This window comes from Mirounga angustirostris, unplaced genomic scaffold (assembly GCF_029215605.1).
Source record: "Mirounga angustirostris isolate CCGP_5_RB_7025 unplaced genomic scaffold, mMirAng1.0.hap1 SCAF_1, whole genome shotgun sequence".
Lineage (NCBI taxonomy): Eukaryota > Metazoa > Chordata > Mammalia > Carnivora > Phocidae > Mirounga > Mirounga angustirostris.
The window spans coordinates 129,455,477-129,474,526 of NW_026991709.1; the positions used below are offsets into that span (position 1 = coordinate 129,455,477).

General features: G+C 50.2%; 1 protein-coding gene across 13 annotated transcripts in view; it reads right to left on the reverse strand.

Moving 5' to 3' along the window:
* Positions 1-740: 740 nt before the first annotated feature.
* Positions 741-19,050, reverse strand: part of COLQ (collagen like tail subunit of asymmetric acetylcholinesterase) — an 82,061-nt gene continuing 63,751 nt past the window's right edge. For 10 of the 13 annotated variants that reach the window (XM_064588160.1, XM_064588177.1, XM_064588178.1 and 7 more), the window contains 5 exons: positions 18,645-18,750; positions 13,567-13,706; positions 12,366-12,485; positions 11,819-11,939; positions 741-8,275 (listed from right to left, as the gene is read on the reverse strand). In XM_064588160.1, the coding sequence (XP_064444230.1) occupies positions 8,067-8,275; positions 11,819-11,939; positions 12,366-12,485; positions 13,567-13,706; positions 18,645-18,750 (696 nt within the window). In that variant the 3' untranslated portion in view covers positions 741-8,066. Of the gene's footprint in view, positions 8,276-10,166; positions 10,270-11,818; positions 11,940-12,365; positions 12,486-13,566; positions 13,707-18,644; positions 18,751-19,050 lie in introns of all 13 variants that reach the window. The other 3 variants (XM_045903830.3, XM_045903829.3, XM_045903831.3) reach the window with 1 other exon arrangement.

Here is a 19,050-nt window from a genome sequence, read left to right on the forward strand (position 1 = left end):
AAATGGCACCTGAGGCCATTATTTGGTCTGGAAAGGCAGCTTAGCTTTGAATCTGAGAACCACGCACGGGTTAAACTGAATGCGTAGACATAGCCTAGTCATTTTAGCTCACAGGTTCCTTCCACCCGCACTGCCATGCCACTCCTCCGTCCTCACAGACATCACTGGCTGGAAGTGATCCTGCCTCCTGCTTCCATTCCACATACAGCAGGGCCCACATAAGTCCTGTGGTCTTGGCTCCAGGTGGTCTATAAACTTCTAGGTGGGCAGCGACCCTTTTAATTCTCTAGTGTCTTTCACCAAATGGGTGTTCCATAGATTTGGATTGACTACAATTACACGTTAAGAGAACTAGGCTGGGGGCGCCTGGGTGGCTCAGTCGGTTAAGTGTCTGCCTTCGGCTCAGGTCATGATCCCGGGGTCCTGGGATCGAGCCCCGCATCGGGCTCCCTGCTCCACGGGAAGCCTGCCTCTCCCTTTCCCTCTGCTGCTCCCCCCGCTTGTGCTTGCTCTCTCTCAAATAAATAAATAATCTTTAAAAAAAAGTGAGAAAGAACTAGGCTAGGAATCCTCTGCTGCTTATTCTGCAATTGGCTTCCGTTTCGTCAGGTGGAAATAGGAGTCAGACTCGAACCAGGACTCTCTGGGGTAGTGGCAGTGTATGTTCATCACTTAAGGGACTTTGATCCCGAGTTAAGTGTTGTTGCCTCTACAATGGTAGGTGACAAAGCATCCCAGTATTCAGTGGCTTAAAATAAGCATTTATTTTGCTTACAAGTCTGGATTGATGATTTAGACTGGGAGTGCCTGGACAGTCTGGTCTTGACCGGGCTCCGTATGTCTGGCAGTTGACAGATTCAGCTGACCCACGATGGCCTTGGCCAGTTCAGGTGGGCTCCATGTGACTTAACATCTAGCAGCCTAGCATAGGCATATTGTCATGGCGGAGGCAGAGGTGCCAGATTGAGAGAGAAAACACCACTGCCTCTGTCACAATTGCTAACATGTCATTGGCCAAAGCAAGTCGCAGGGTCAGGTTCAGAATCAAGGGGTGGGCAAATACCGTGCCTTCCACCAGCGGATGGGAGGAGTTGCAAAGTACGTTGGAGAGGTGTGAGAATTAGGCGGCTATTGCAGTCAGTCTACTACCTCCACATCCCCACATCCCCACCACGGTTGAGAACCCTGGGCCATACGATCACTAAGTCCCCTCTCGGCCTGACTTTTCTCCTGGGCAGATAAATAAAAGTCCACGTAGGAGTTAAGGCCAATTTCTATTCATGGTTCCTGCAGAGGGCACCAAAGCCAAGCCAGCGGCCCCTCTGGACTTCGCACTTTGCCCTGTTCAGAGTAGTTGGCTTCCTCGCTAAGCTTTCCAACCTAAAGCACTATTTGTTACTTATTGCTAAGGAACAAACTACCCTAAAACTTAGTGGCTTAAAACCATTTTATCTCCTGGAATCTGTTGGTTAGGATTTAGGATAGAGCTTGGCTGGGCAATTCTCCTTGGGGCTTTGATTGAGGTCGCTCAGTGTTACTTAGGTGGCAGATGGGCAGGACCGGAGAATCCAAACTGGCTTCACTCACACGTGTGGCACCATGGTGGGGATGGCTGGAAGCAGGTTCATTTGGGACTATCAAGCAGAGCCTCTCTGACATGGCAGTCTCTAGGTAGTTGGTCTTCCTACATGATGGCTGCTTTCCCCTAGAATGAGTGTCCCAAGAAGCTGCTTGGCCGTAGATGACCTAGCCTTGGACGTCACACAGCATCACATCCACAGTATTCTGTTGGTCTGAACCATCAAAAGCCGACCTAGATTCAAGAGGAAGGGACTCCTTCTTAATGGAAGAGTATTAAAAAAGCCACCTACCCAAAGTCCTCCTCTCCCCCAGTGTATTTGGTCTCAGATGAGACATTTTCCCAGAGTGTAGTGGCTCTTAAAATGTGGTCCCTGGGTCCAGCACCATCAGGACCTTGTTAGAAATAGAAATTATCAAGTCCCACCACGCTGAATCGTAAACTCCGAAGTGGGTCCCAGTAATCTCTTTTGACAAGCCTTCAGGTCATCCTTATAAACCCTAAAGCTTTAAACCTCTGCCCTAAGAAGACAGTCTCCTGTGATGGGCCTCAAGTGATGATCCACGACTAGGGATGACTGCCTTCAATTTCCCGTGCTAGGTGTTGGATGGAGAATAACCTGGAGTAGCACATGCAGTGGGGTGTGGTACTCCTTATGAGTCAGAACGTCAAAACCCAAATTCCAGAAGAGGTATTGAGGGGGTAGAAGGATGGCAAGACCAAAATAATGACCAATTCTCTTGAGATACCAGCATCTTGGCAGCAGGATTTCATTATTACATGGACCCCTATTTCTTTTTGTAAAGGTAGTGGGACAAAGGGGAACAGAGGGCAGGGGAAATAGCCCATTTTTCCTTTAGTGAGTTTGTTTCTTGTTGAGCTGTCTTGACTCCAAAAGTCAACTGTCCGGGGCTGCAAAGAACTGAGGTGAACCCCCAGAGAGGAATCCCCTCTGATAAAGGCAGTGTGAGTTCTCTTCCTCTGTTTCCCCCCACCCCAGGGGCAGGGGAGGGAAGGAACTGGATGATGTGGGGTGGGGAGTCCTTAACCCATTACTCTTGTGTGATCTGCAGCCTCTCAGAGTGGTTACAAATGGAGATGGAAACCACACTCCTGGAGCCTCTGGGCCCATGGGTGGTAACTGTGGGTTGCTGAAGTATAACAGTCTCCTTGATGACTTGCCAAGATCCTTGATCTGTGAGCTCATTGTTACCACACAAATGCAAGATCTGAGTTTCATTGAAATTGGTTCACTCCACTACAGGGGAGGAAAGGAGAGGGGGACAACTCAAGTAAAGCAGTCACTGGAGCATGGTTGGCCCATTAATTATGAGGTTTGGAGATTTCTTGAGCAATTTGACCCATGTGTCCTCCAGGCCTGTATTAGAGTGATGGATGACCAGTGTATCTGTCCCATGATGCTTAGAAAATTTGTCCTACCATCTTCCCAAGCACTGCTTCCTAAGTACTAGTTACTAACGTTTTCTAAAGACCTTACTTCGATAACAAATTTGTCACTCAAATGGCTTTGCAGGTGGATAAAGACGTCTGGGGCCAAACCCCCTCCCCACGCTTCCCTGGTCATGTTAGGAGCCTGTGGGCTGACCTAGAGAGGCCTAGCCACAGACTGGATCATTGGGGATCTGTTGAACAGAGCTTGGGCATCCGTTACTGGTGACAGGGTAAAAAACCAGTCCAGACTGAGAGGGGAGAAGTCAGCTCTGCACCCTGTCATTCATCAGACTGCCAGAGCAGACCCTGATAAAGCAGCAAAGGTAACAGGAAGCCATCAGCCTACAGTATCATAATCACTCTTTTCTTTGAGTGACTACTGCTTTCTTTTCAGTGACAGCCCAGCTTTGCTTTTTACTCCTGCCACCTGAACCAAATCACTGTCAACCTTTGTGACTAAAATCTTGGGCTGTCAAAACTTTGCAGTTTGCAATCCTATCAGTAAGAATGAAACTTTCCACTCTTGCCTGGAAGACCTGAGCCGTATGTCACTTTGACACAGAGAAGCGGTTTCGATTTCTACCCTAGATTTAGAAATCCTGATAGGGACTTCCAGCCACAACAGTCCATGCTTTTCTTAACTTTGCAGTTCTCCAAAGAATCAGGACCTGGGTCCACTTCCCAGTCCAGGCTTGATCTTGACCCCTTTATACACAGCCCGCTTTGCTTTGAGCCTGTCCCCGCAATGCTTCTTTCATTTTCTACCTACACTTCCACCCCTCCCCAAGTCCTACCATAATCTTGTCTTTCTTGGTTTGATGAGATTCCCAAACAGGCCCAAACAGGCAACGAGGCTCAAGGCAGAGTTTGAGAACTGCTGCTCTTTTTCACTGCTTTGTAGTAAAGGCTTTGGTCCAAACAGCTGTCAAAAGTGAACTCTTGGGGCGCCTGGGTGGCTCAGTCGTTAGGCGTCTGCCTTCGGCTCAGGTCATGATCCCAGGGTCCTGGGATGGAGCTCCTAATCGGGCTCCCATCTCAGCGGGAAGCCTGCTTCTCCCTCTCCCACTCCCCTGCTTGTGTTCCCTCTCTCGCTGTGTCTCTCTCTGTCAAATAAATAAAATCTTTTAAAAAAATTAAAAAAAGTGAACTCATAACCAGCCTCAAAGCAGGAAGAAAGAAACCCCAGGTCCCAAAGAGGTGAGTGATTCGGCTTGAGTCACTAAATAATAATGACACAGATAAAACCCAACCCTCCCTAAAGAGTTTCTAGGTTTCAGAAATTTTAACCATATTATCACTAAAATTCAACACAACCCTGAAATAACCCAGTATAAAGATGAGAAAAACAGACTCAGAAAAGTTAAGCAAATTATGCAGGATAATTAAACAGGGAGTTGGTGACAGGCTTCAAACCCAGATAGGTGAATCTGATCCTCTCTTTTTTTCACAAAAGCAAACTATACCACCTCTTTCACAACCTGTGGCTCCCTAGGAGAGTCGACCTCTTTTAAGTAGATTGTTGGAATCAGCCAAGAGCTTTCTAGATGTGAGAAATATTCCCAAATGTTTGCCCCAAAGGCTCAGCACCTATTCCTGCCAAAAGGAAAAGCAAAACCAGAGACAGCCACTGTGATGTGTACCCAGCACCCATTCACCCCATACCTGCTCCCCACTATATAGTCCAATAGCCTCCCCTTCCTTACACAGCTGATGTGCTTCTGGAGAATCCCCAGGGAGTGGGCAAGGAATAATCTTAACACCTTTTGCCTCCGTGGGTTCAGGAACCCAGCTATAATCCAATTAGGTGGTATTCTCCTGACAATAACAAATGAATGGGCATGTGACCCCAAACAGGCAACGAGGCTCAAGGTAAGATTTTTGGGGGGGATTCTGGAATAAAAAATTTGAGAGCCACTGGAATAGACGTTCTCTCCTCCTCTGGATATTATAGGGTACAGATGTAAGCCTGAAACTGCAATAGTCAGCTTGTGACTACCCAAGGATCAAACTAACAGGAGATAGAGAGGACAGCTCAAGCAGAGAAATGGAGTGGGAGCCTTGATTGAACCATGCCTGATCTCCACTCTGCCACTGGAATTTTTAAGTTATATAAGCCAATAAATTCCACCCTGTGGTTTATATTATATTTAAGTTGGATTTTCTGCTACCCACCAACAAAAGCATCTAAACCGGCATAGCCTTTTTTGGTGACTCAGCTGCAGCTCTGAAGACCCTACGATATTCACAGCCACCCATGTGACAGCCTCAGGAGCAGCTGGAGAACAGAGTCCCCACCCACAAAATGTTAGGGCTGGAAGAAAGAAACTTGTGTACAGTTTCTTCCAGGTAAGGAGTTGGTGTCTGTGAGAAGTGACAAACCAAGTCTGAGCCCCAGTGTCAGGACTCCCGGTACAGTGCTCTTCCCTCCCCGCTGCAGCACCTCGGCTCCACACAGGGCCAGCAAGTGCTCCCAGGAGACATTTGGCTACCTATTCTGTGGCCACCTGGCCTGCGCACAAGGCGCCCCTGGTCCTGAGGAAGCTGCCCCCTGTACCACAGCATTTCAGGGGAGGGCTGAGGACAGCACGTTGTGTCATGAGCACTGGGTGTTATACAAGACTGCTGAATCCCTCTGAAACTAATAATACACTATATGTGAATTAATTGAATTTAAGTAAAAAAAAATCACAATGCCACAGGGGGAGGATTACTACTGTTATATATACTTCAAACAAGTGGCTTTGAATCCTTTCATTTTCAGAGCCATTCAGAAACCCCTTGCAATAGTCGGAGACAGGCCGACCTCTAATATCGTGGGATCTGGTTACAAGAGCCCAGATGGAGGCTCACACCCCACATGTCTAAGTATTTACGTTAGAATCAATCTAACAAACTATTATTAAATACGTCTCTCTGCTTACTTGACAGTCACACTTTCATAAGACCTGGAAGGCTGGGTTTGCATTTGGAATATTTAGATTCCTCAAAGTTCTGTGGTGGCACAAGGAGAACAAGGCTCAGCCCACACTGAAAGGGGCTTCGTGTATATCTGTGTGGAAACCCCAGCCCGCATATCCAAGCCCCATCTACAACCTCTAAACACAGCTTGTCCCTGGCCACCCAGGTGTGTGCAGGTCACACTCAGGAGGACAGACATGGCAAAGAGGCCTGCTCAGGACCACCTGGATGGGAACTGTGGTCTCCTGGGTGCCTGGATCATGGTCTGGGAGAGGGGTGCACAAGCTACAGTGGGAAGGTCACCTTGGCCTCATAGACTCCCTGACCTGTGGGGAGGGTCATGGCCAGAGGAGGGCCAGATTGGTGCCCTTCAAGGCAAGGGACCCGGGACAGGGCCTTACGTGGCCAGGTCCAACCAAGGGCAGTGCTGGAGCTCCATCTTGTTTTAATTGTGGTCCTAAAATAAGGCTGGAGTGGCGCTGGGTTAGCAAGAGCAGGCTTTGTGGCCTTAGGTAAGTCCCTCCATCTCTCTCAACATCGGTTTCCTCCCTTGTCCCTGAGGGACAGTACTGCTCCACATTCTAGAACCCTTTGCAAAGCCTGGGAGGCAGTGAATTCAGACCCCTCATTCCAAACAGTAATGCTGGGACACTGGCCCAAAACCCCAAGGGAAAGAGAGCCACAGTGAGGGAAACAAACTGCTTGTATTTCTTGATTTCCCATATGGAGATCCAGCATGAAGGTGTAGCTTTACATGGGGGCAATATCACCCTAAGGTGTGCAGTAGAGGCTGAGGGAACTGGGCTGACCAGTGTGCCCACCTCTAAAGACATCACCTTTGGGCTGATCCCATCTACTACAGACCACTAGTGATGGTCTGCTGGGCCAGAAGCTCCTGTCTACTGAGTCCCTAGGACTCAGGCACACTAGCTTCGTACAAAAGCCCCAAAGCGTCCCTCCATCTGGTAACAAATAGACAAATCCCATTTGAGGTCTGCCATGGGGGAGACATCTTTGCGAACCAAAGCTAAGCAAGCCCCACTCAGGAAAGATGGTGGTATAAGGCAGCTCACAGACAGGCCAGACTAACGACCCTGCAGAAACGTGGGGGGGCTCAGGCACACAGACATGAGGGCAAGGCAATGCACTACAGAGACACAAAGGGAAGGCCACGGGATGCACACAGGAGTCAGCAGGTAGCCAGGAGCTGGAGCTCAGGAGAAATGGTCTCTGCCTAGGGCAGGTACTCAGTCATAGGGCCTCACATGGGGAAACCCAGAGTGGTGCATTCCTAAGGACTGGAAACACCAAAAGCCTGCCCAGGTGTAGACTTAGGAGGTCACCCTCTGGTAGTGAATTTCCTGAACAAGAAAGGGACATAAGGGGCATTTGCAAGACAGAGGTCAAGGTGCCGAGGGCCACAAGGTCACGATGGTGCTGGGGACAGTGAAACCACAAGGGCTACCCCTTTGGGAAACACTGAGAAGCAGAAGGCCACTGATCTGCTATTGTTCACATGCTGAGCACCCCAGCTGGGCCTCCACCCTCTTCCAGGGCCAGAGCACCATTTTGGTGGCTTTCTCAGGACCTTTTCACAGTTGGGTCTCTTGTTGGGGAAGCTGCATCCACATGAGGCTGTGCTGGGCCGTAGCCAATTGAGGGGTTCCTCAGTGGGTCCAGAGCTGGGAGCCACTCCGAGAGAACGGGCCCACTTCCCTGCTTTGTGGTTCACGGGCCTGGAGAGACCTGACAGCCGACTGCCCTGGGTGAGAATGCCCACATTTCCAGAGATCAGAGGAGTGGAGAGGCCTGTACACCAGATGCCCCAAGCGGGAGGAGAACAAATTCAAAAGGCCCTGCAGGTCTAGGTGGGGCTAACAGTTCTAAGCCAAGTCCATGGTGTGGGTCAGTGACATTCCAGAAGAGAAAGGGCACTGTAGGTTTGGCTATTCGGCCAGATGGTAGCAATGGGGAACAGTTCCCGGGTCGGGCACGTGGAAGGTTTTCCTGGACTCTGGATTAAGACAGGATGCAGTAGTCCTAAGTTCTTCCAGTCGGACTGAGTTACAAGCATGTCTTAGCAGCAAGAGTTTGTCCTTGTTGTTGTCGCACGAAGGTGGTGGAAACTGGACCAGGATGGCGCGAAGTCAATTTGCTGAGGGTGGAGGAGCTGCTGCCGGTTACGTAAGACGCAGCCCTCCTCCTCCTCGCGGCCCTCATGTGAAGTAGCGGCAGGACGTGGAGTCGATGTAGCAGTACGGGGTGCACTGCAGGTCTCCATACGACCTGAGGGGGGGTAGACAGGGGTCAGGGCGCTCACGGGCCAGTGGGCAGGGGAGCTCCTGCCCAGCCCTCACGACCACACCAGGTTCTAAAAGGCCACCTCTGGTGACTTTTGGTCAAAGCTCATCAGACAGCAACCATGGCTGCTACCTTACCTAAGGGTTCCAGAGAGACTGTTCTCATTCTCATTTGGGGTGAGAGGCTTGGGGCAGTTGAGTCCAGGCCTCTGGGACTTTTCCCCCAGAGCCCAGCTGAGGGATCTGGGTGGAAAGAGTTGGTAACTTTGTTCTTAACACAGCATCTTTGAGAGAATCACTCCCTTCTCAAGACCTGAAAGGTTTCAGTGCTCTCCATTAGATCATAACTGTGGTGATGCAAATGTTCTATTTCTGTGCAGTCCACTATGGCAGCCACTAGCCCTATGTGGCTACTGAGCTCTTAAAATAAGGCTGCTGTGACTGAATAGTTAGATTTTTAATTTTATTTTTAATTAAATTTAAATAGCAACATGTGACTGGGGGCCACCATATTGGACAGCAGTTTATACTTCTGTAAGCCCAAGTGCTAATCCTCACCGTGTGTTATACATTACACCCATATTCACAAGCATTCTCTGAGGCTTCTAGAGATCAGACGAGTAATCACAGTGAGCCAGTGGGTAAGCTCTGGGCTCTATGCAATCCTGTGCTCCACGTTCAGCTGTCTATATTGAGTTGTGTCCATGAAGCCATCAACCAACCAGCTCAGACCTGCCAACTCTCTGGCAGGTTAGGAGCCCTCCACACTTCAGAGATAGGGAAGTACATACAGACACACAGATACGGGTGGAGGGGGCATCCTGACCAAGCCTAAAGTGCTTGTTTTGGGGTGACTATAGGTCTGTAGTTCTCCCAGCCTGGTTTGGTGTGTTGGTGTGTGTTCAGGGGGTGGACATTGAGGAGACCTCCTTGGAAGAGAGAGCAGAGAGAAGGCGACAGAACGACAGGCCTGGTGGCTGTTTCCCAGCCCTGCGGAGGGCTGGGTCCAAGGAACAGGGCTGGAAGGGAACGCTGAAGAGACTGGACTCCTGAGGGACTGAAGAGGTGTGAGGGGCCAGTGATCCACTCTGGAGCCAAGGAAGAAGCAAGAACTGAGGGTGGAACAGCCTTCCCATTTCCCCTAGAATGCTATACAACTCTGGTTTTGAAAGGATTAAGGGGAATGTGGTGCTGTTTTGCATTTCATGGTGCTAGTGGCCCTCAGCTGTCTTCGGAGACATCAACATGGAGGTCAAGACACTAGAATACTTATTCTGAGCAACGTGAACACCCACTGGAGAGTCCCAGATATAACTAGAGAGGTCCTTGAAGGGGATACTAAGTTCCTGGGGTTTTCCTGGAGGAGCCATGAGCCAGCAAAATTAAATATTAATGCTGTTGTGATCTCATTTGCACCCACAGGCCCGGGAATCAGGGGTTGTCCCAGAGAATTCAGGTTATACAGATGCTTAGGTTCTTGGGAATGCCCTGGTCCCTCCACTCTCCACTGGGCTTCCTCCAGACCCACTTTCCAGAAGACTAACGTGGTCATGGTAGCCACTGGGGATGGGAGCTGCTCATCTGGGGGCAACCGCTGAAATAGAGACTGCCGGTTCCCAAGGGCCCAGGATGGAGCTGGTCACTGTCTGTCTCAGCTTGGCCTCGGTGGCACTCAGGCACTCTGAGAGGCACATGGTGGTTATGTTTATGGCCTGTCTCCCCTAGTGAGCAGGGACCATGTGTTAACTATCACCATACCTCAATGTTTAGAGAGTAGAAAGAACATAAGCGCTAAAAAAAACATTTGTGAAGGAAAGAAGAGGAGGCAGGCAGAGAGGGAGGCAGGGTGTCAGAATAGCACATGTGGTGATCCCTACCCAGGGAGATAGGTCTCACAGGTCAGGTAGCCAAAGTCAGAGCCGTCACAGTCCTCCACGCCCTTGTGCTGGTGACCGTCTCCACAGTAGGCCCGGTGACAGCCTGAGGGATACAAGGAAGTAGCCCTGAGAGGGGGCTAGGGTGGGACAGGCTTACCTCAGCCTGTAAGGACTGTGTGGCCTGAAGGATCCCCCCAGAGCATGCACCCTCTTGAATGGACTTCCACAAAGCTTCAGATGCATCCAGGGACGGCCCCTCAGACCCCCAAATCCCACACCAGAGACTAAGGAGACCCAGGCTCTAGCCAATTGCAGCTACTCAGTAGCCAACGGACCAAGAACAGGCCACTTGGCCTCTCTGAGCCTCCATATCCCTATCTAAAGCCTGGGATGTGGCTACCACCTCCTCTTCACAGGACGCACTGTGGGTTCCCGTGAAGTGAGGATCAGCAGACTGAGCACTGGGCACAAGTGATGACCGAGGTGGCTCTTGTCTGTCTCCAGAGACCTTCCAGGGTGGGTGGCTCTGTGTCCCTGGGGAGCCAGATGATCTTCAGTGGGGTCTCTTTTGTCACGCAAGGGAAGGGTCTTGGAGTCCGAGCCCCACCCCCATTTTACGGGGCTTTGAGACCCCCTCAGTTCCTTCCTGCTGTGTGATCTATCGGATGGTGTCTGCGCCGGGGCAGAAGGGCCTCCAGGCAAAGCCGGCATGCCAGGGGGCACCATCCCGCGTTGGTCACGGGAAGTACAGCTGCACCGCGGGGGCGCCAGCCGCCTCTCCGTCCCTGCATCCATCCCTGTGCACACCTTCCTCACTCCACTGCAGTGTCGTCAGCCTTCCCAGAGCCAGGAAGGAGACTTTGCATTTGCACATCCCCAGCCCTGAGCCGGGGCCTGGCTCCTCACAGCAGGGGCCGGAAAATAATTCAGCGAAGGGATGTTGAACCCTTACTCTACCCAGACGATCCAGTGCACATTAGCTCACAGAATCTCTGAAGACCTGAGCCGTCCGTGCTGTCATACCCATTTTTCGGTTGAGGAGAGACCTGGAGCTGTGAACTGCCCTCCAAACCCCCCTGTCACTGAGTAGCCTCCTCTCTGAGCATCCAAGCTCTGTTCTGTCGGACTCTAAATCCCCTGCTTTCTATCTCCCCTCCTGCTTTGTGGCACGACTGACAAAAGAAGAACAGCAAACCCTCCAGGGCCCTGTTGCGTGCCTGGCCTGGTAGCACCCCATCAGCCTGAAGGCTGCTGCCCCATGAAAGGGCTTCGCCACTAGGGCTCTATCTGGTAACTCTGTCCTGATTCAAATTCTTGGCTTCTCCCTTTTGTCTCTCACTCTGCATCACCTTTATCTTTTGATAAAGAATGTGGACTGGAATGTGGGTTTTGCCCAGAAGTAGGGTTCAGGAAAAGGGAGCGACTGGCGGCTTCTCTGGGGGCAAGATCCTTGACACTAACCCTCACCGACATGCTTGGGCAGTGGAGGTCCACATGTGGCCAGAATGGGAGCAGTCCAGGTGTCCCTCCTCTGGCTCTAGAATCATCCAGGGGCTCGCCCTCAGCCTCCCCCGCCCAGTGGCAGTTTGCGCTTCAGCACCTCCCGCCCGCCCCCGTCCCCCAACCCCCCGCCCCGGCTGGGCCCCACTCACTGATGCAGTCATCGTCCACGCTGCTGTTCCCGTCGTCACACTCCTCCCCGGGCTGCAGGACCCCATCCCCACAGGAGCCATGGTGGCCTATAGTGTAGTCCACAGGGTAGAAGGGGGTCACCTGGCCAAAGAAACACATGGCAGTGACCAGGGATGGCATGCCGGGCACCGCAGGCAGGACGGGTCATTGGCACTGGGGCCAGAGGCTCTGGGTCTGTGGGGGCTTCCACCTGGTGGTGATGGAGAGGCACTCTTCTCCTGCCGCTCAGAGCTCTGCAGCTGACAGGGAAGCTGGATCAAATCAAGACAGCGGCCTGGCAGTGTGGGGATGGGAGCCCATCTGGAACTCTGGCTCAGAGAAGAGGTTCCATCTGGGGAGCAGGGGCACGGAGAACCGCTCAGAAGCAGAGCAAGGGAGGATGCCTAGGCCTTCCTCGGGAACAGATTGCAGAAAGCTCTGCGCCAGGCCCAACTGTTGGCCCTTCTTTCCTCTAATGCTGTGTCCCTTTCGGGGTGGGCTATGTCCAGAGTGCCTGCCTCATGGTACCTGGATGGGGAGCCAGCCAAGGCTGTCCTTGAAGTATAGAGATCTCTGGTCTTTGCGGAATGCAATGGCGTTTTGGGTGTTCAGCCTCTCAAGCTCCTCCTGGTTGTTGACGACAAAAATCTGCCAGAGAACACATTGGTGAAAATTTCAGAAAACACTTCTATAATGGGCAGGGAAAAGCTGGAGGAGGAAACAGAATCTCTATCCTTGGGATGTTAACTATGGGAGGGGCATCTGCATATTACACTCCAGCATTCCTCCTGAAATAGGGAGGAAGGTCTTGATTCCCACATCTTCTCAATCCAGTTCCAACTGTCTGAGTTTGCAGTAAGACTATCTATGATTTGGGGCACCTGGGTGGCTCAGCTGGTTAAGCATCTGCCTTCGGCTCAGGTCATGATCCCAGAGTCCTGGGATCGAGCCCCGCATTGGGCTTCCTGCTCAGCGGGGAGCCTGCTTCTCTCTCTCTCCCTCTGCCCCTCCCCACTGCTCATTCTCTCTCTCTCTCTCAAATAAATATCTTTTTAAAAAAAGACTACCTATGACTTAAATTTTTTAAACATTTAAAATGCCCCTAAGACTTAAATAAAAAGGTGGTATCATCTAATCAAGTAATTCAACATCTGGAAATGATTCTTAACAAAATTGTTATACTCAAAGGTGTTCATTATGGTTTTATTTACATTAGTGAAAAGTTTGAGAGAGCCCTATAAATATCCGACAATGAGACACTGGTTAAATAAATCACAGCACAGCCGCATGTTGGATGGATGATTATGGGTCCACTCAAATGATGAACTGATGTCCAGGGTTATCTCAAAATACCCCAAGGGAGGGTGGGCAGTAGAGAGTGGGTGTAAAGAGGAAACAGGATTAGCCAGGAGTTGATAAATGTTGAATTTGGGTGAAGGATACAGAGGTTTATTACACTATTTTTTCCGTTTTTGTATTTACCTGAAATTTTAAATATTTTTTTGTTCTTAAAAAGAGACAAAGAAAATACTTCAAAATGCACCCACAGCCAAATGGACAATTTGGTTTCCTACTTTTGATTTTCCTTTATTTTCCAATCTCCCATAATGAGTGTGTCCCAAGTATAATGGGGAAATCTGTTGTATTAAAAGGCTCTTACAAAGCTCTGAGAGGGTCAGGTGAGAGGTCCTGATGGAGAACCAGCCCAGATTTCTCCTAGGAGCCTTACCACAGGAACGTGCGGGGAACTGGGCCCAAACATGGATTCCCTGTAGGAAGGGTTATTCACATTCATACGGGTTCCACAAAGACAGCTTCCTGGAGGCCCGGGAAATCCTCTGTCCCCTTTGGGTCCCATCACAAGTTGTCCTAGGAAGTAACAGATTGCTGAGTCACTTGAGTGAAGGAAGAGAAAACCAAAAAGCCCTGGGAGAGGTGAGCAAACTTCACAACAGAAAGAAGGTCAAAGTCCACAGTATTTTAGGGTAGTCCTGGGGGAAGAGGTTCAGAGACTCTTGTTCTGAGATGTGGAGGAGGTGATGTTCTCTGTGGGTCCCTTAACCATGAGGGGTGTTGCAGTATCTTCTCCCTTTCATTTCTCTGTACTTGAGAAACAGTCATTCCACCTCCCAGACTACCTTGCATTCAAGGTCTGCGATGGGAGAAGGGTAGGCATCTGGGAAAGTCTATCCTGATACAGGAAAAACATTGCTGGTAAGAGACAGTTTCCTTCTCCTTCCTGTCTATAAGACACAAGATGTCTGGTGCTGCAGCAGCCACATTGCAACCATGAAGTAACAAGTATGAGAAGAGAAGCCAACACACAGGAAAGACCAGAACCTCATGGGACATGGGACCCTCACAGTGACCCTTAGAGGCTGAACCAAAGCCAGCCATTGTCCACCTCTGGACTTCCTTGTTATATGAGAAAAACAATCCCCTTTTTTTAAGACTATTATTAACAGGGACTTCTTGCTGATGAACACATCGCTAACTGATAGCTTTTATTATTATTTTTATTCATTTTATTTTGTTCTTATATATAAGATCTTTACAAAGGAATTTCTGAAGGTGGATTTTTTTTATTTCTTCTGGAAGAAAATGGCATGTTGGAAATGCTCCACCTACTTATTGTCCCCTGATACTGAGTGTCCTAAACATATATGATTAGGAAATTTACTCCCTGCAGTGTGGGTGGCCTGCTAGGGTAGTAGTTTTCATCCTGACTTCTAAAGGCCCTGATGCCCAAGCCACAGCCCAAACCGATTCCATCAAGAATGCTGAGAATAGAACCCAGGCATCTGTGGCTTTTAAAAGCTCTCGAGCTGATTCCAATGTACACTGAGGTTGAGAACTGCTGGTCTAAGGAAACAGTCTTTGCACAAGCCATTCCCCCACTAGATTGTTCTCTCTTCACCCTCCGTGCCTCCTAGCTTGCTCCTGACCTGGGTTCCAATGTTACATCCTCAGGGAAAGCTTGTGAATGCTCACACTCAGGCATGTTTACCTTGGATACAATCTCACAGCTCCCCATGCCTTTTCTTCACCGCACATCTGTCTGTGATTTCTGTATCTTGTGAGATTAGGTGGTGAAGGTCAATCTCCCCCAGTAGAGTGTAAGATCCACAAAGGCAAGGTTGGTACCGTGTTCGTTTACCACGGTCAGACACGCAGTAGGGGCAGGATACAGGCTTGATGACTGACTGACTGACTGAATGAATGTGGACTAACTGGTCTTCAGAAAAGACTAAAGATCATCTTTGGGTTGGCCAGAAAGAGCTAGAGTGAAAGCCCTCCAACAAGAGAGGGAAGAAAGGGAAGCCAGAGATAGAGAAAGGAAGTGTGCCTCCTCCTGGGAAAGTAAGGGGGAGTCTGGAGACCAGGCAGTCTTTGCTTTCAGGCTATATAACTTCCAGGGGAGCCAACAACTGTGGTCACAGTTGGCAGATCCCAGAGGGGCAGAAAATAAAATGACCCCAGGGGAGAGGTCTGGTCAAGACCCCAAGGAAGCAGCTTCAGCTAGGGGAGGAGACCCCAGTGGGAATACCCTCCCCACAACCCTTCCAGAACACATCTTCCAGAACAGATATGTCCAAGATCAGAATAATGTCAGCAAGGGGGGAAGGGAGGCTTGCCAACATTTTTATCCCAGGTTGTGGTAGTTCGTTTGAACAAGAAACTTGCATCCAGTGCTGCAGGAGGAGCTCCAGTCTTGGGTTCTGATGTTTTCAGCACAGCCCGGAGAGACAGAGACTCCACTAACCCAGGAATATTCTGGGTTATCACCACGTGGGGAAACTGAAGTGGGAATTTCTATAACCGAGGACATGAGAGTGCCTCTGTGACCCCCAACAACTCCTCCAGATCTGTGGCCTCAGAGCGATTCAGGAGTTTATCCCATTATCCAGCTAGGTTAGTGGGGATGCTGAAATGTGAATTCGTGTTCGACTTAACACTATGCCATTCAAGAGACAAACGTCCAAGAATATTGATGCCTGCAGGAAGCTGGCGATTCCCAGGTACCACAGTGATTCACTTAGACCCTGTCTGGGTGCTGGAAGGACTCAGCCAAATTTATAATTTGGTTATTGCAAATTACATCCTAGACGCATTTTGCCTTATTCCCTCCCTGCCTCCCAGCACCTCTTTCTCTCTAACTCGGGTACTAAAGAGCTCCCACCCTCTCCACTGGCCCCAACACCGTCCTGCTCCACAGCACTGGGCACCAGAACCAGAGGTGGCCTCCTGACAGGACGACAGGATGGGGCAGGGTGCCTGCTTCCTGCCACCACTGCAGTTTTCCTGCAGCTTCCTTTCAGCTGTCAGAGGACATCTGTCACCCCTGCCTGCTGGTTTCCTGTCAGGAGACACTGACGGGCACGGCAACTTGAACTTCCCCACCCCAGCCTCTCAGAGCTGGCCTAGCAGGCCTGCTGATCCATCATCCCTTGTAGCCATTGGCCCTGGCTTTCCATCATTGCCCAGAGAGCCTCCCACCGCCTCGGGCTGTGCAGTGGGAGTGGGCCTGAGATGGGAAATCTGGGGGAAGGGGGAGGCACCACAGAATAGTCTCCACATCACCCCCAGCTTCTACTCTGCCTCTGCAGAGGCTGCATGGCTAAATGGAAAGGTCTCAGACCCAGGAGCCACAGACTGATTCTAGGCCCACCAGTCAGCTCTGTGACCTTGGGGAAGTCCCTTTTCTCTGAGGTTCAAAGTTCTTTTCTATAAAAGGAGAGTTTTTAGATAAGATAAGACCAGGGTTGTTTGACCTGTGGTCCACAGAGACCAAGCACATCCCAAGATGGATTTGGGGCAGGGGTTCTAGAACTCTGGGAAGCAGTTGTACAGAATTCTGGGTTTAGATAGACACATGTTTCTCCTGAGTGGGCTTGGGACTTTTATCAGCCTTCAAAGGTAGTCTCAGGAATCACTTTTGGGGCCTGCTCCCATTCTTGATAATAATCCAATTGGCCCCAGGCCCAGAGAAGTTCTCTTTTAAATTCCTCCCTCCTCTTCTTTCCCTACCCTACCCCAAATGTTTCCAAAGAGCAGGATTATTGCTCCATTTTCTTCAGTCCCTTCACTGAGAGGATCCCCAGAAAGGAAGTGACTCAAAAGAAGGCACAGGAAGGGGACATGAGTCAGAAACAGACTGCATTGGGCTTTGCTGCTGTACAATAACGCACGGACTGAGAACTCAAATGGCCCGTGTCTGTGAATGCCTATAGTACCTGGCCCTGCCCATCCCACCTGCCAGGTGCCATGGGGATGCAAAGCTGACTTGGCCACAGACGCTGCCTCAAGGACTTGCCATCTAGAAGGAAGATGAAACACAGCTGCAGAAGAGTTAGCAGTGAAGGGCCACAGCAGAGAGGCAATATGTGACTTGGGCCCAGGGGAAGGAGACGCACCATGTTAGGGCCTTACTGAGGAGAGGGCTTTGAAGGAAGGAGATGGTTTCATTGGGTACACCAGAGGATGATAGGGATGCTATTTCAGGCCATGTGGACCCAGAGAGACTGTAGGAATATGCTCCAGCTCAACAGAGAGCAGAATTGGCTGGCGGGTAAAGGGCGGTGAGGCTGGGATCTGGCAGAGGACAGAGTGGGGGGAATGGGAGGTGTGCATACTGGCTAAATGAGAAGGAGCTGGAAGACCAAGGAAGGAAAACAGAACTACACTGGCCCTGCTAAAGGGAAGGGGTGGCAGTCCCCTGGAGCCTGACAAAACAAAACAGTGGGCATCTGAGTAGGTTGCTGAGGTTCCCCAGGTCCTGGCCTCACCCAACCTCGGACCCCAGGAGGGAACTGAGGTTCAAGTCCAATGAGGGCTGGCGTTTACAAACACACAAAATGAGGGCTGGCCTAATGACCTCTCTTTGCATCCACACTGCCCTCCCCCCACCCCCTACCCCCCACCCCCTCCCGCCATGATCCTGGCTACTCCTCAGTTTTGTGAGCCGCTCAATACCCCAAGGGCCAAGAGAGTCCCTTCCAAAGACAAAACTCGGGCCTCACACCACACTCTCGGTCCCTGGGGTTGGCAGCTCATGATCATGGGGCTTGAGGGGAATGTTACGCATGCCAGAACCAAGGAGGACGAGGACTACAACAGACCCTTGAACTGAAATGGTAATAAAAATTGCTTGGATTCCTTTTGTATAACTGAGGACAAAGGACCCTATGTAGTAAACAGTCTTCTCAGGCCCAGAGATGCTGAATGTGCTGTGAAAGGTCGTATTTGGAGCTGACAAAGGTACAAACTAAAGAAAGGCTTTAGGTCATCAAATGAAACAAGGTAAGCAAGGTAGCAGTGTTCTATGCCCTCTTCAATGGTAGACTTTGATTTCTTTTTATGATTTTTTTGTATGTTCAGTATAAACTAACAAGGACTCTTTAATAACACTACATAAGATAGAAAGCTCTGCCACACCATCTTCTAGGTCTAAGAGAACTGCTTGGAGTTGTGAAAGGTTTTTTTAGAAAAAGGTATTTGTTGATGAAATATGTGCCGGTTATTTTTCACTTGAAGTATAAAATGACATCACCAGTGTAATCAGGGTTCCCTTTGTTTTCTCCTCTATTTGTTCTCTAAAATCCTACAACAGAATCAGGATGGCTTTTACCTCTCTTGTGTTAAAGTTGAAAGACCCAAACTGTGGAGAAATTATAAATATGTTGAAGTGCCTCTAGTAGTTTCTAACTCAAAACACAAGGCATCTCTGCAGCATCTCCTTGTGCCCTCTCTGGGGAGGGCGGCCAGGAGGGCGACACTGTAGATCACGTGAAGCAATGTAGCTCTTACCTGTGGATGGGGGGCCCGGGGGGCCTGGGGGACCTGGACGGCCAGGTTGACCAGAAGGCCCAGGCTTGCCTGGTGGGCCCGTTACTCCACTATCTCCCTTCTGCCCCTGACAGAGAGAAAGGCAGAGGCTGTTATGATAACATGACATGGCAACCTTCCTTCCCCATTTATGTCTAAACCAGGGACCACCTTGCAGGAGCCCAGGGCAGGATGCACCTGAGGCTTTGACCATCAAGCTCCTAAAAAGCTCAGGGCAGGGGCACCTGACTGACTCATTTGGTGGAGCATGTGACTCTTGATTGCAGGGTCGTGAGTTCAAAGCCCTACGTTGGGTGTGGAGCCTACTTAAAAAACAAAACAAAACAAAAACTCAGGGCAAGTGATATTTGAGATTGTGATGGTTACA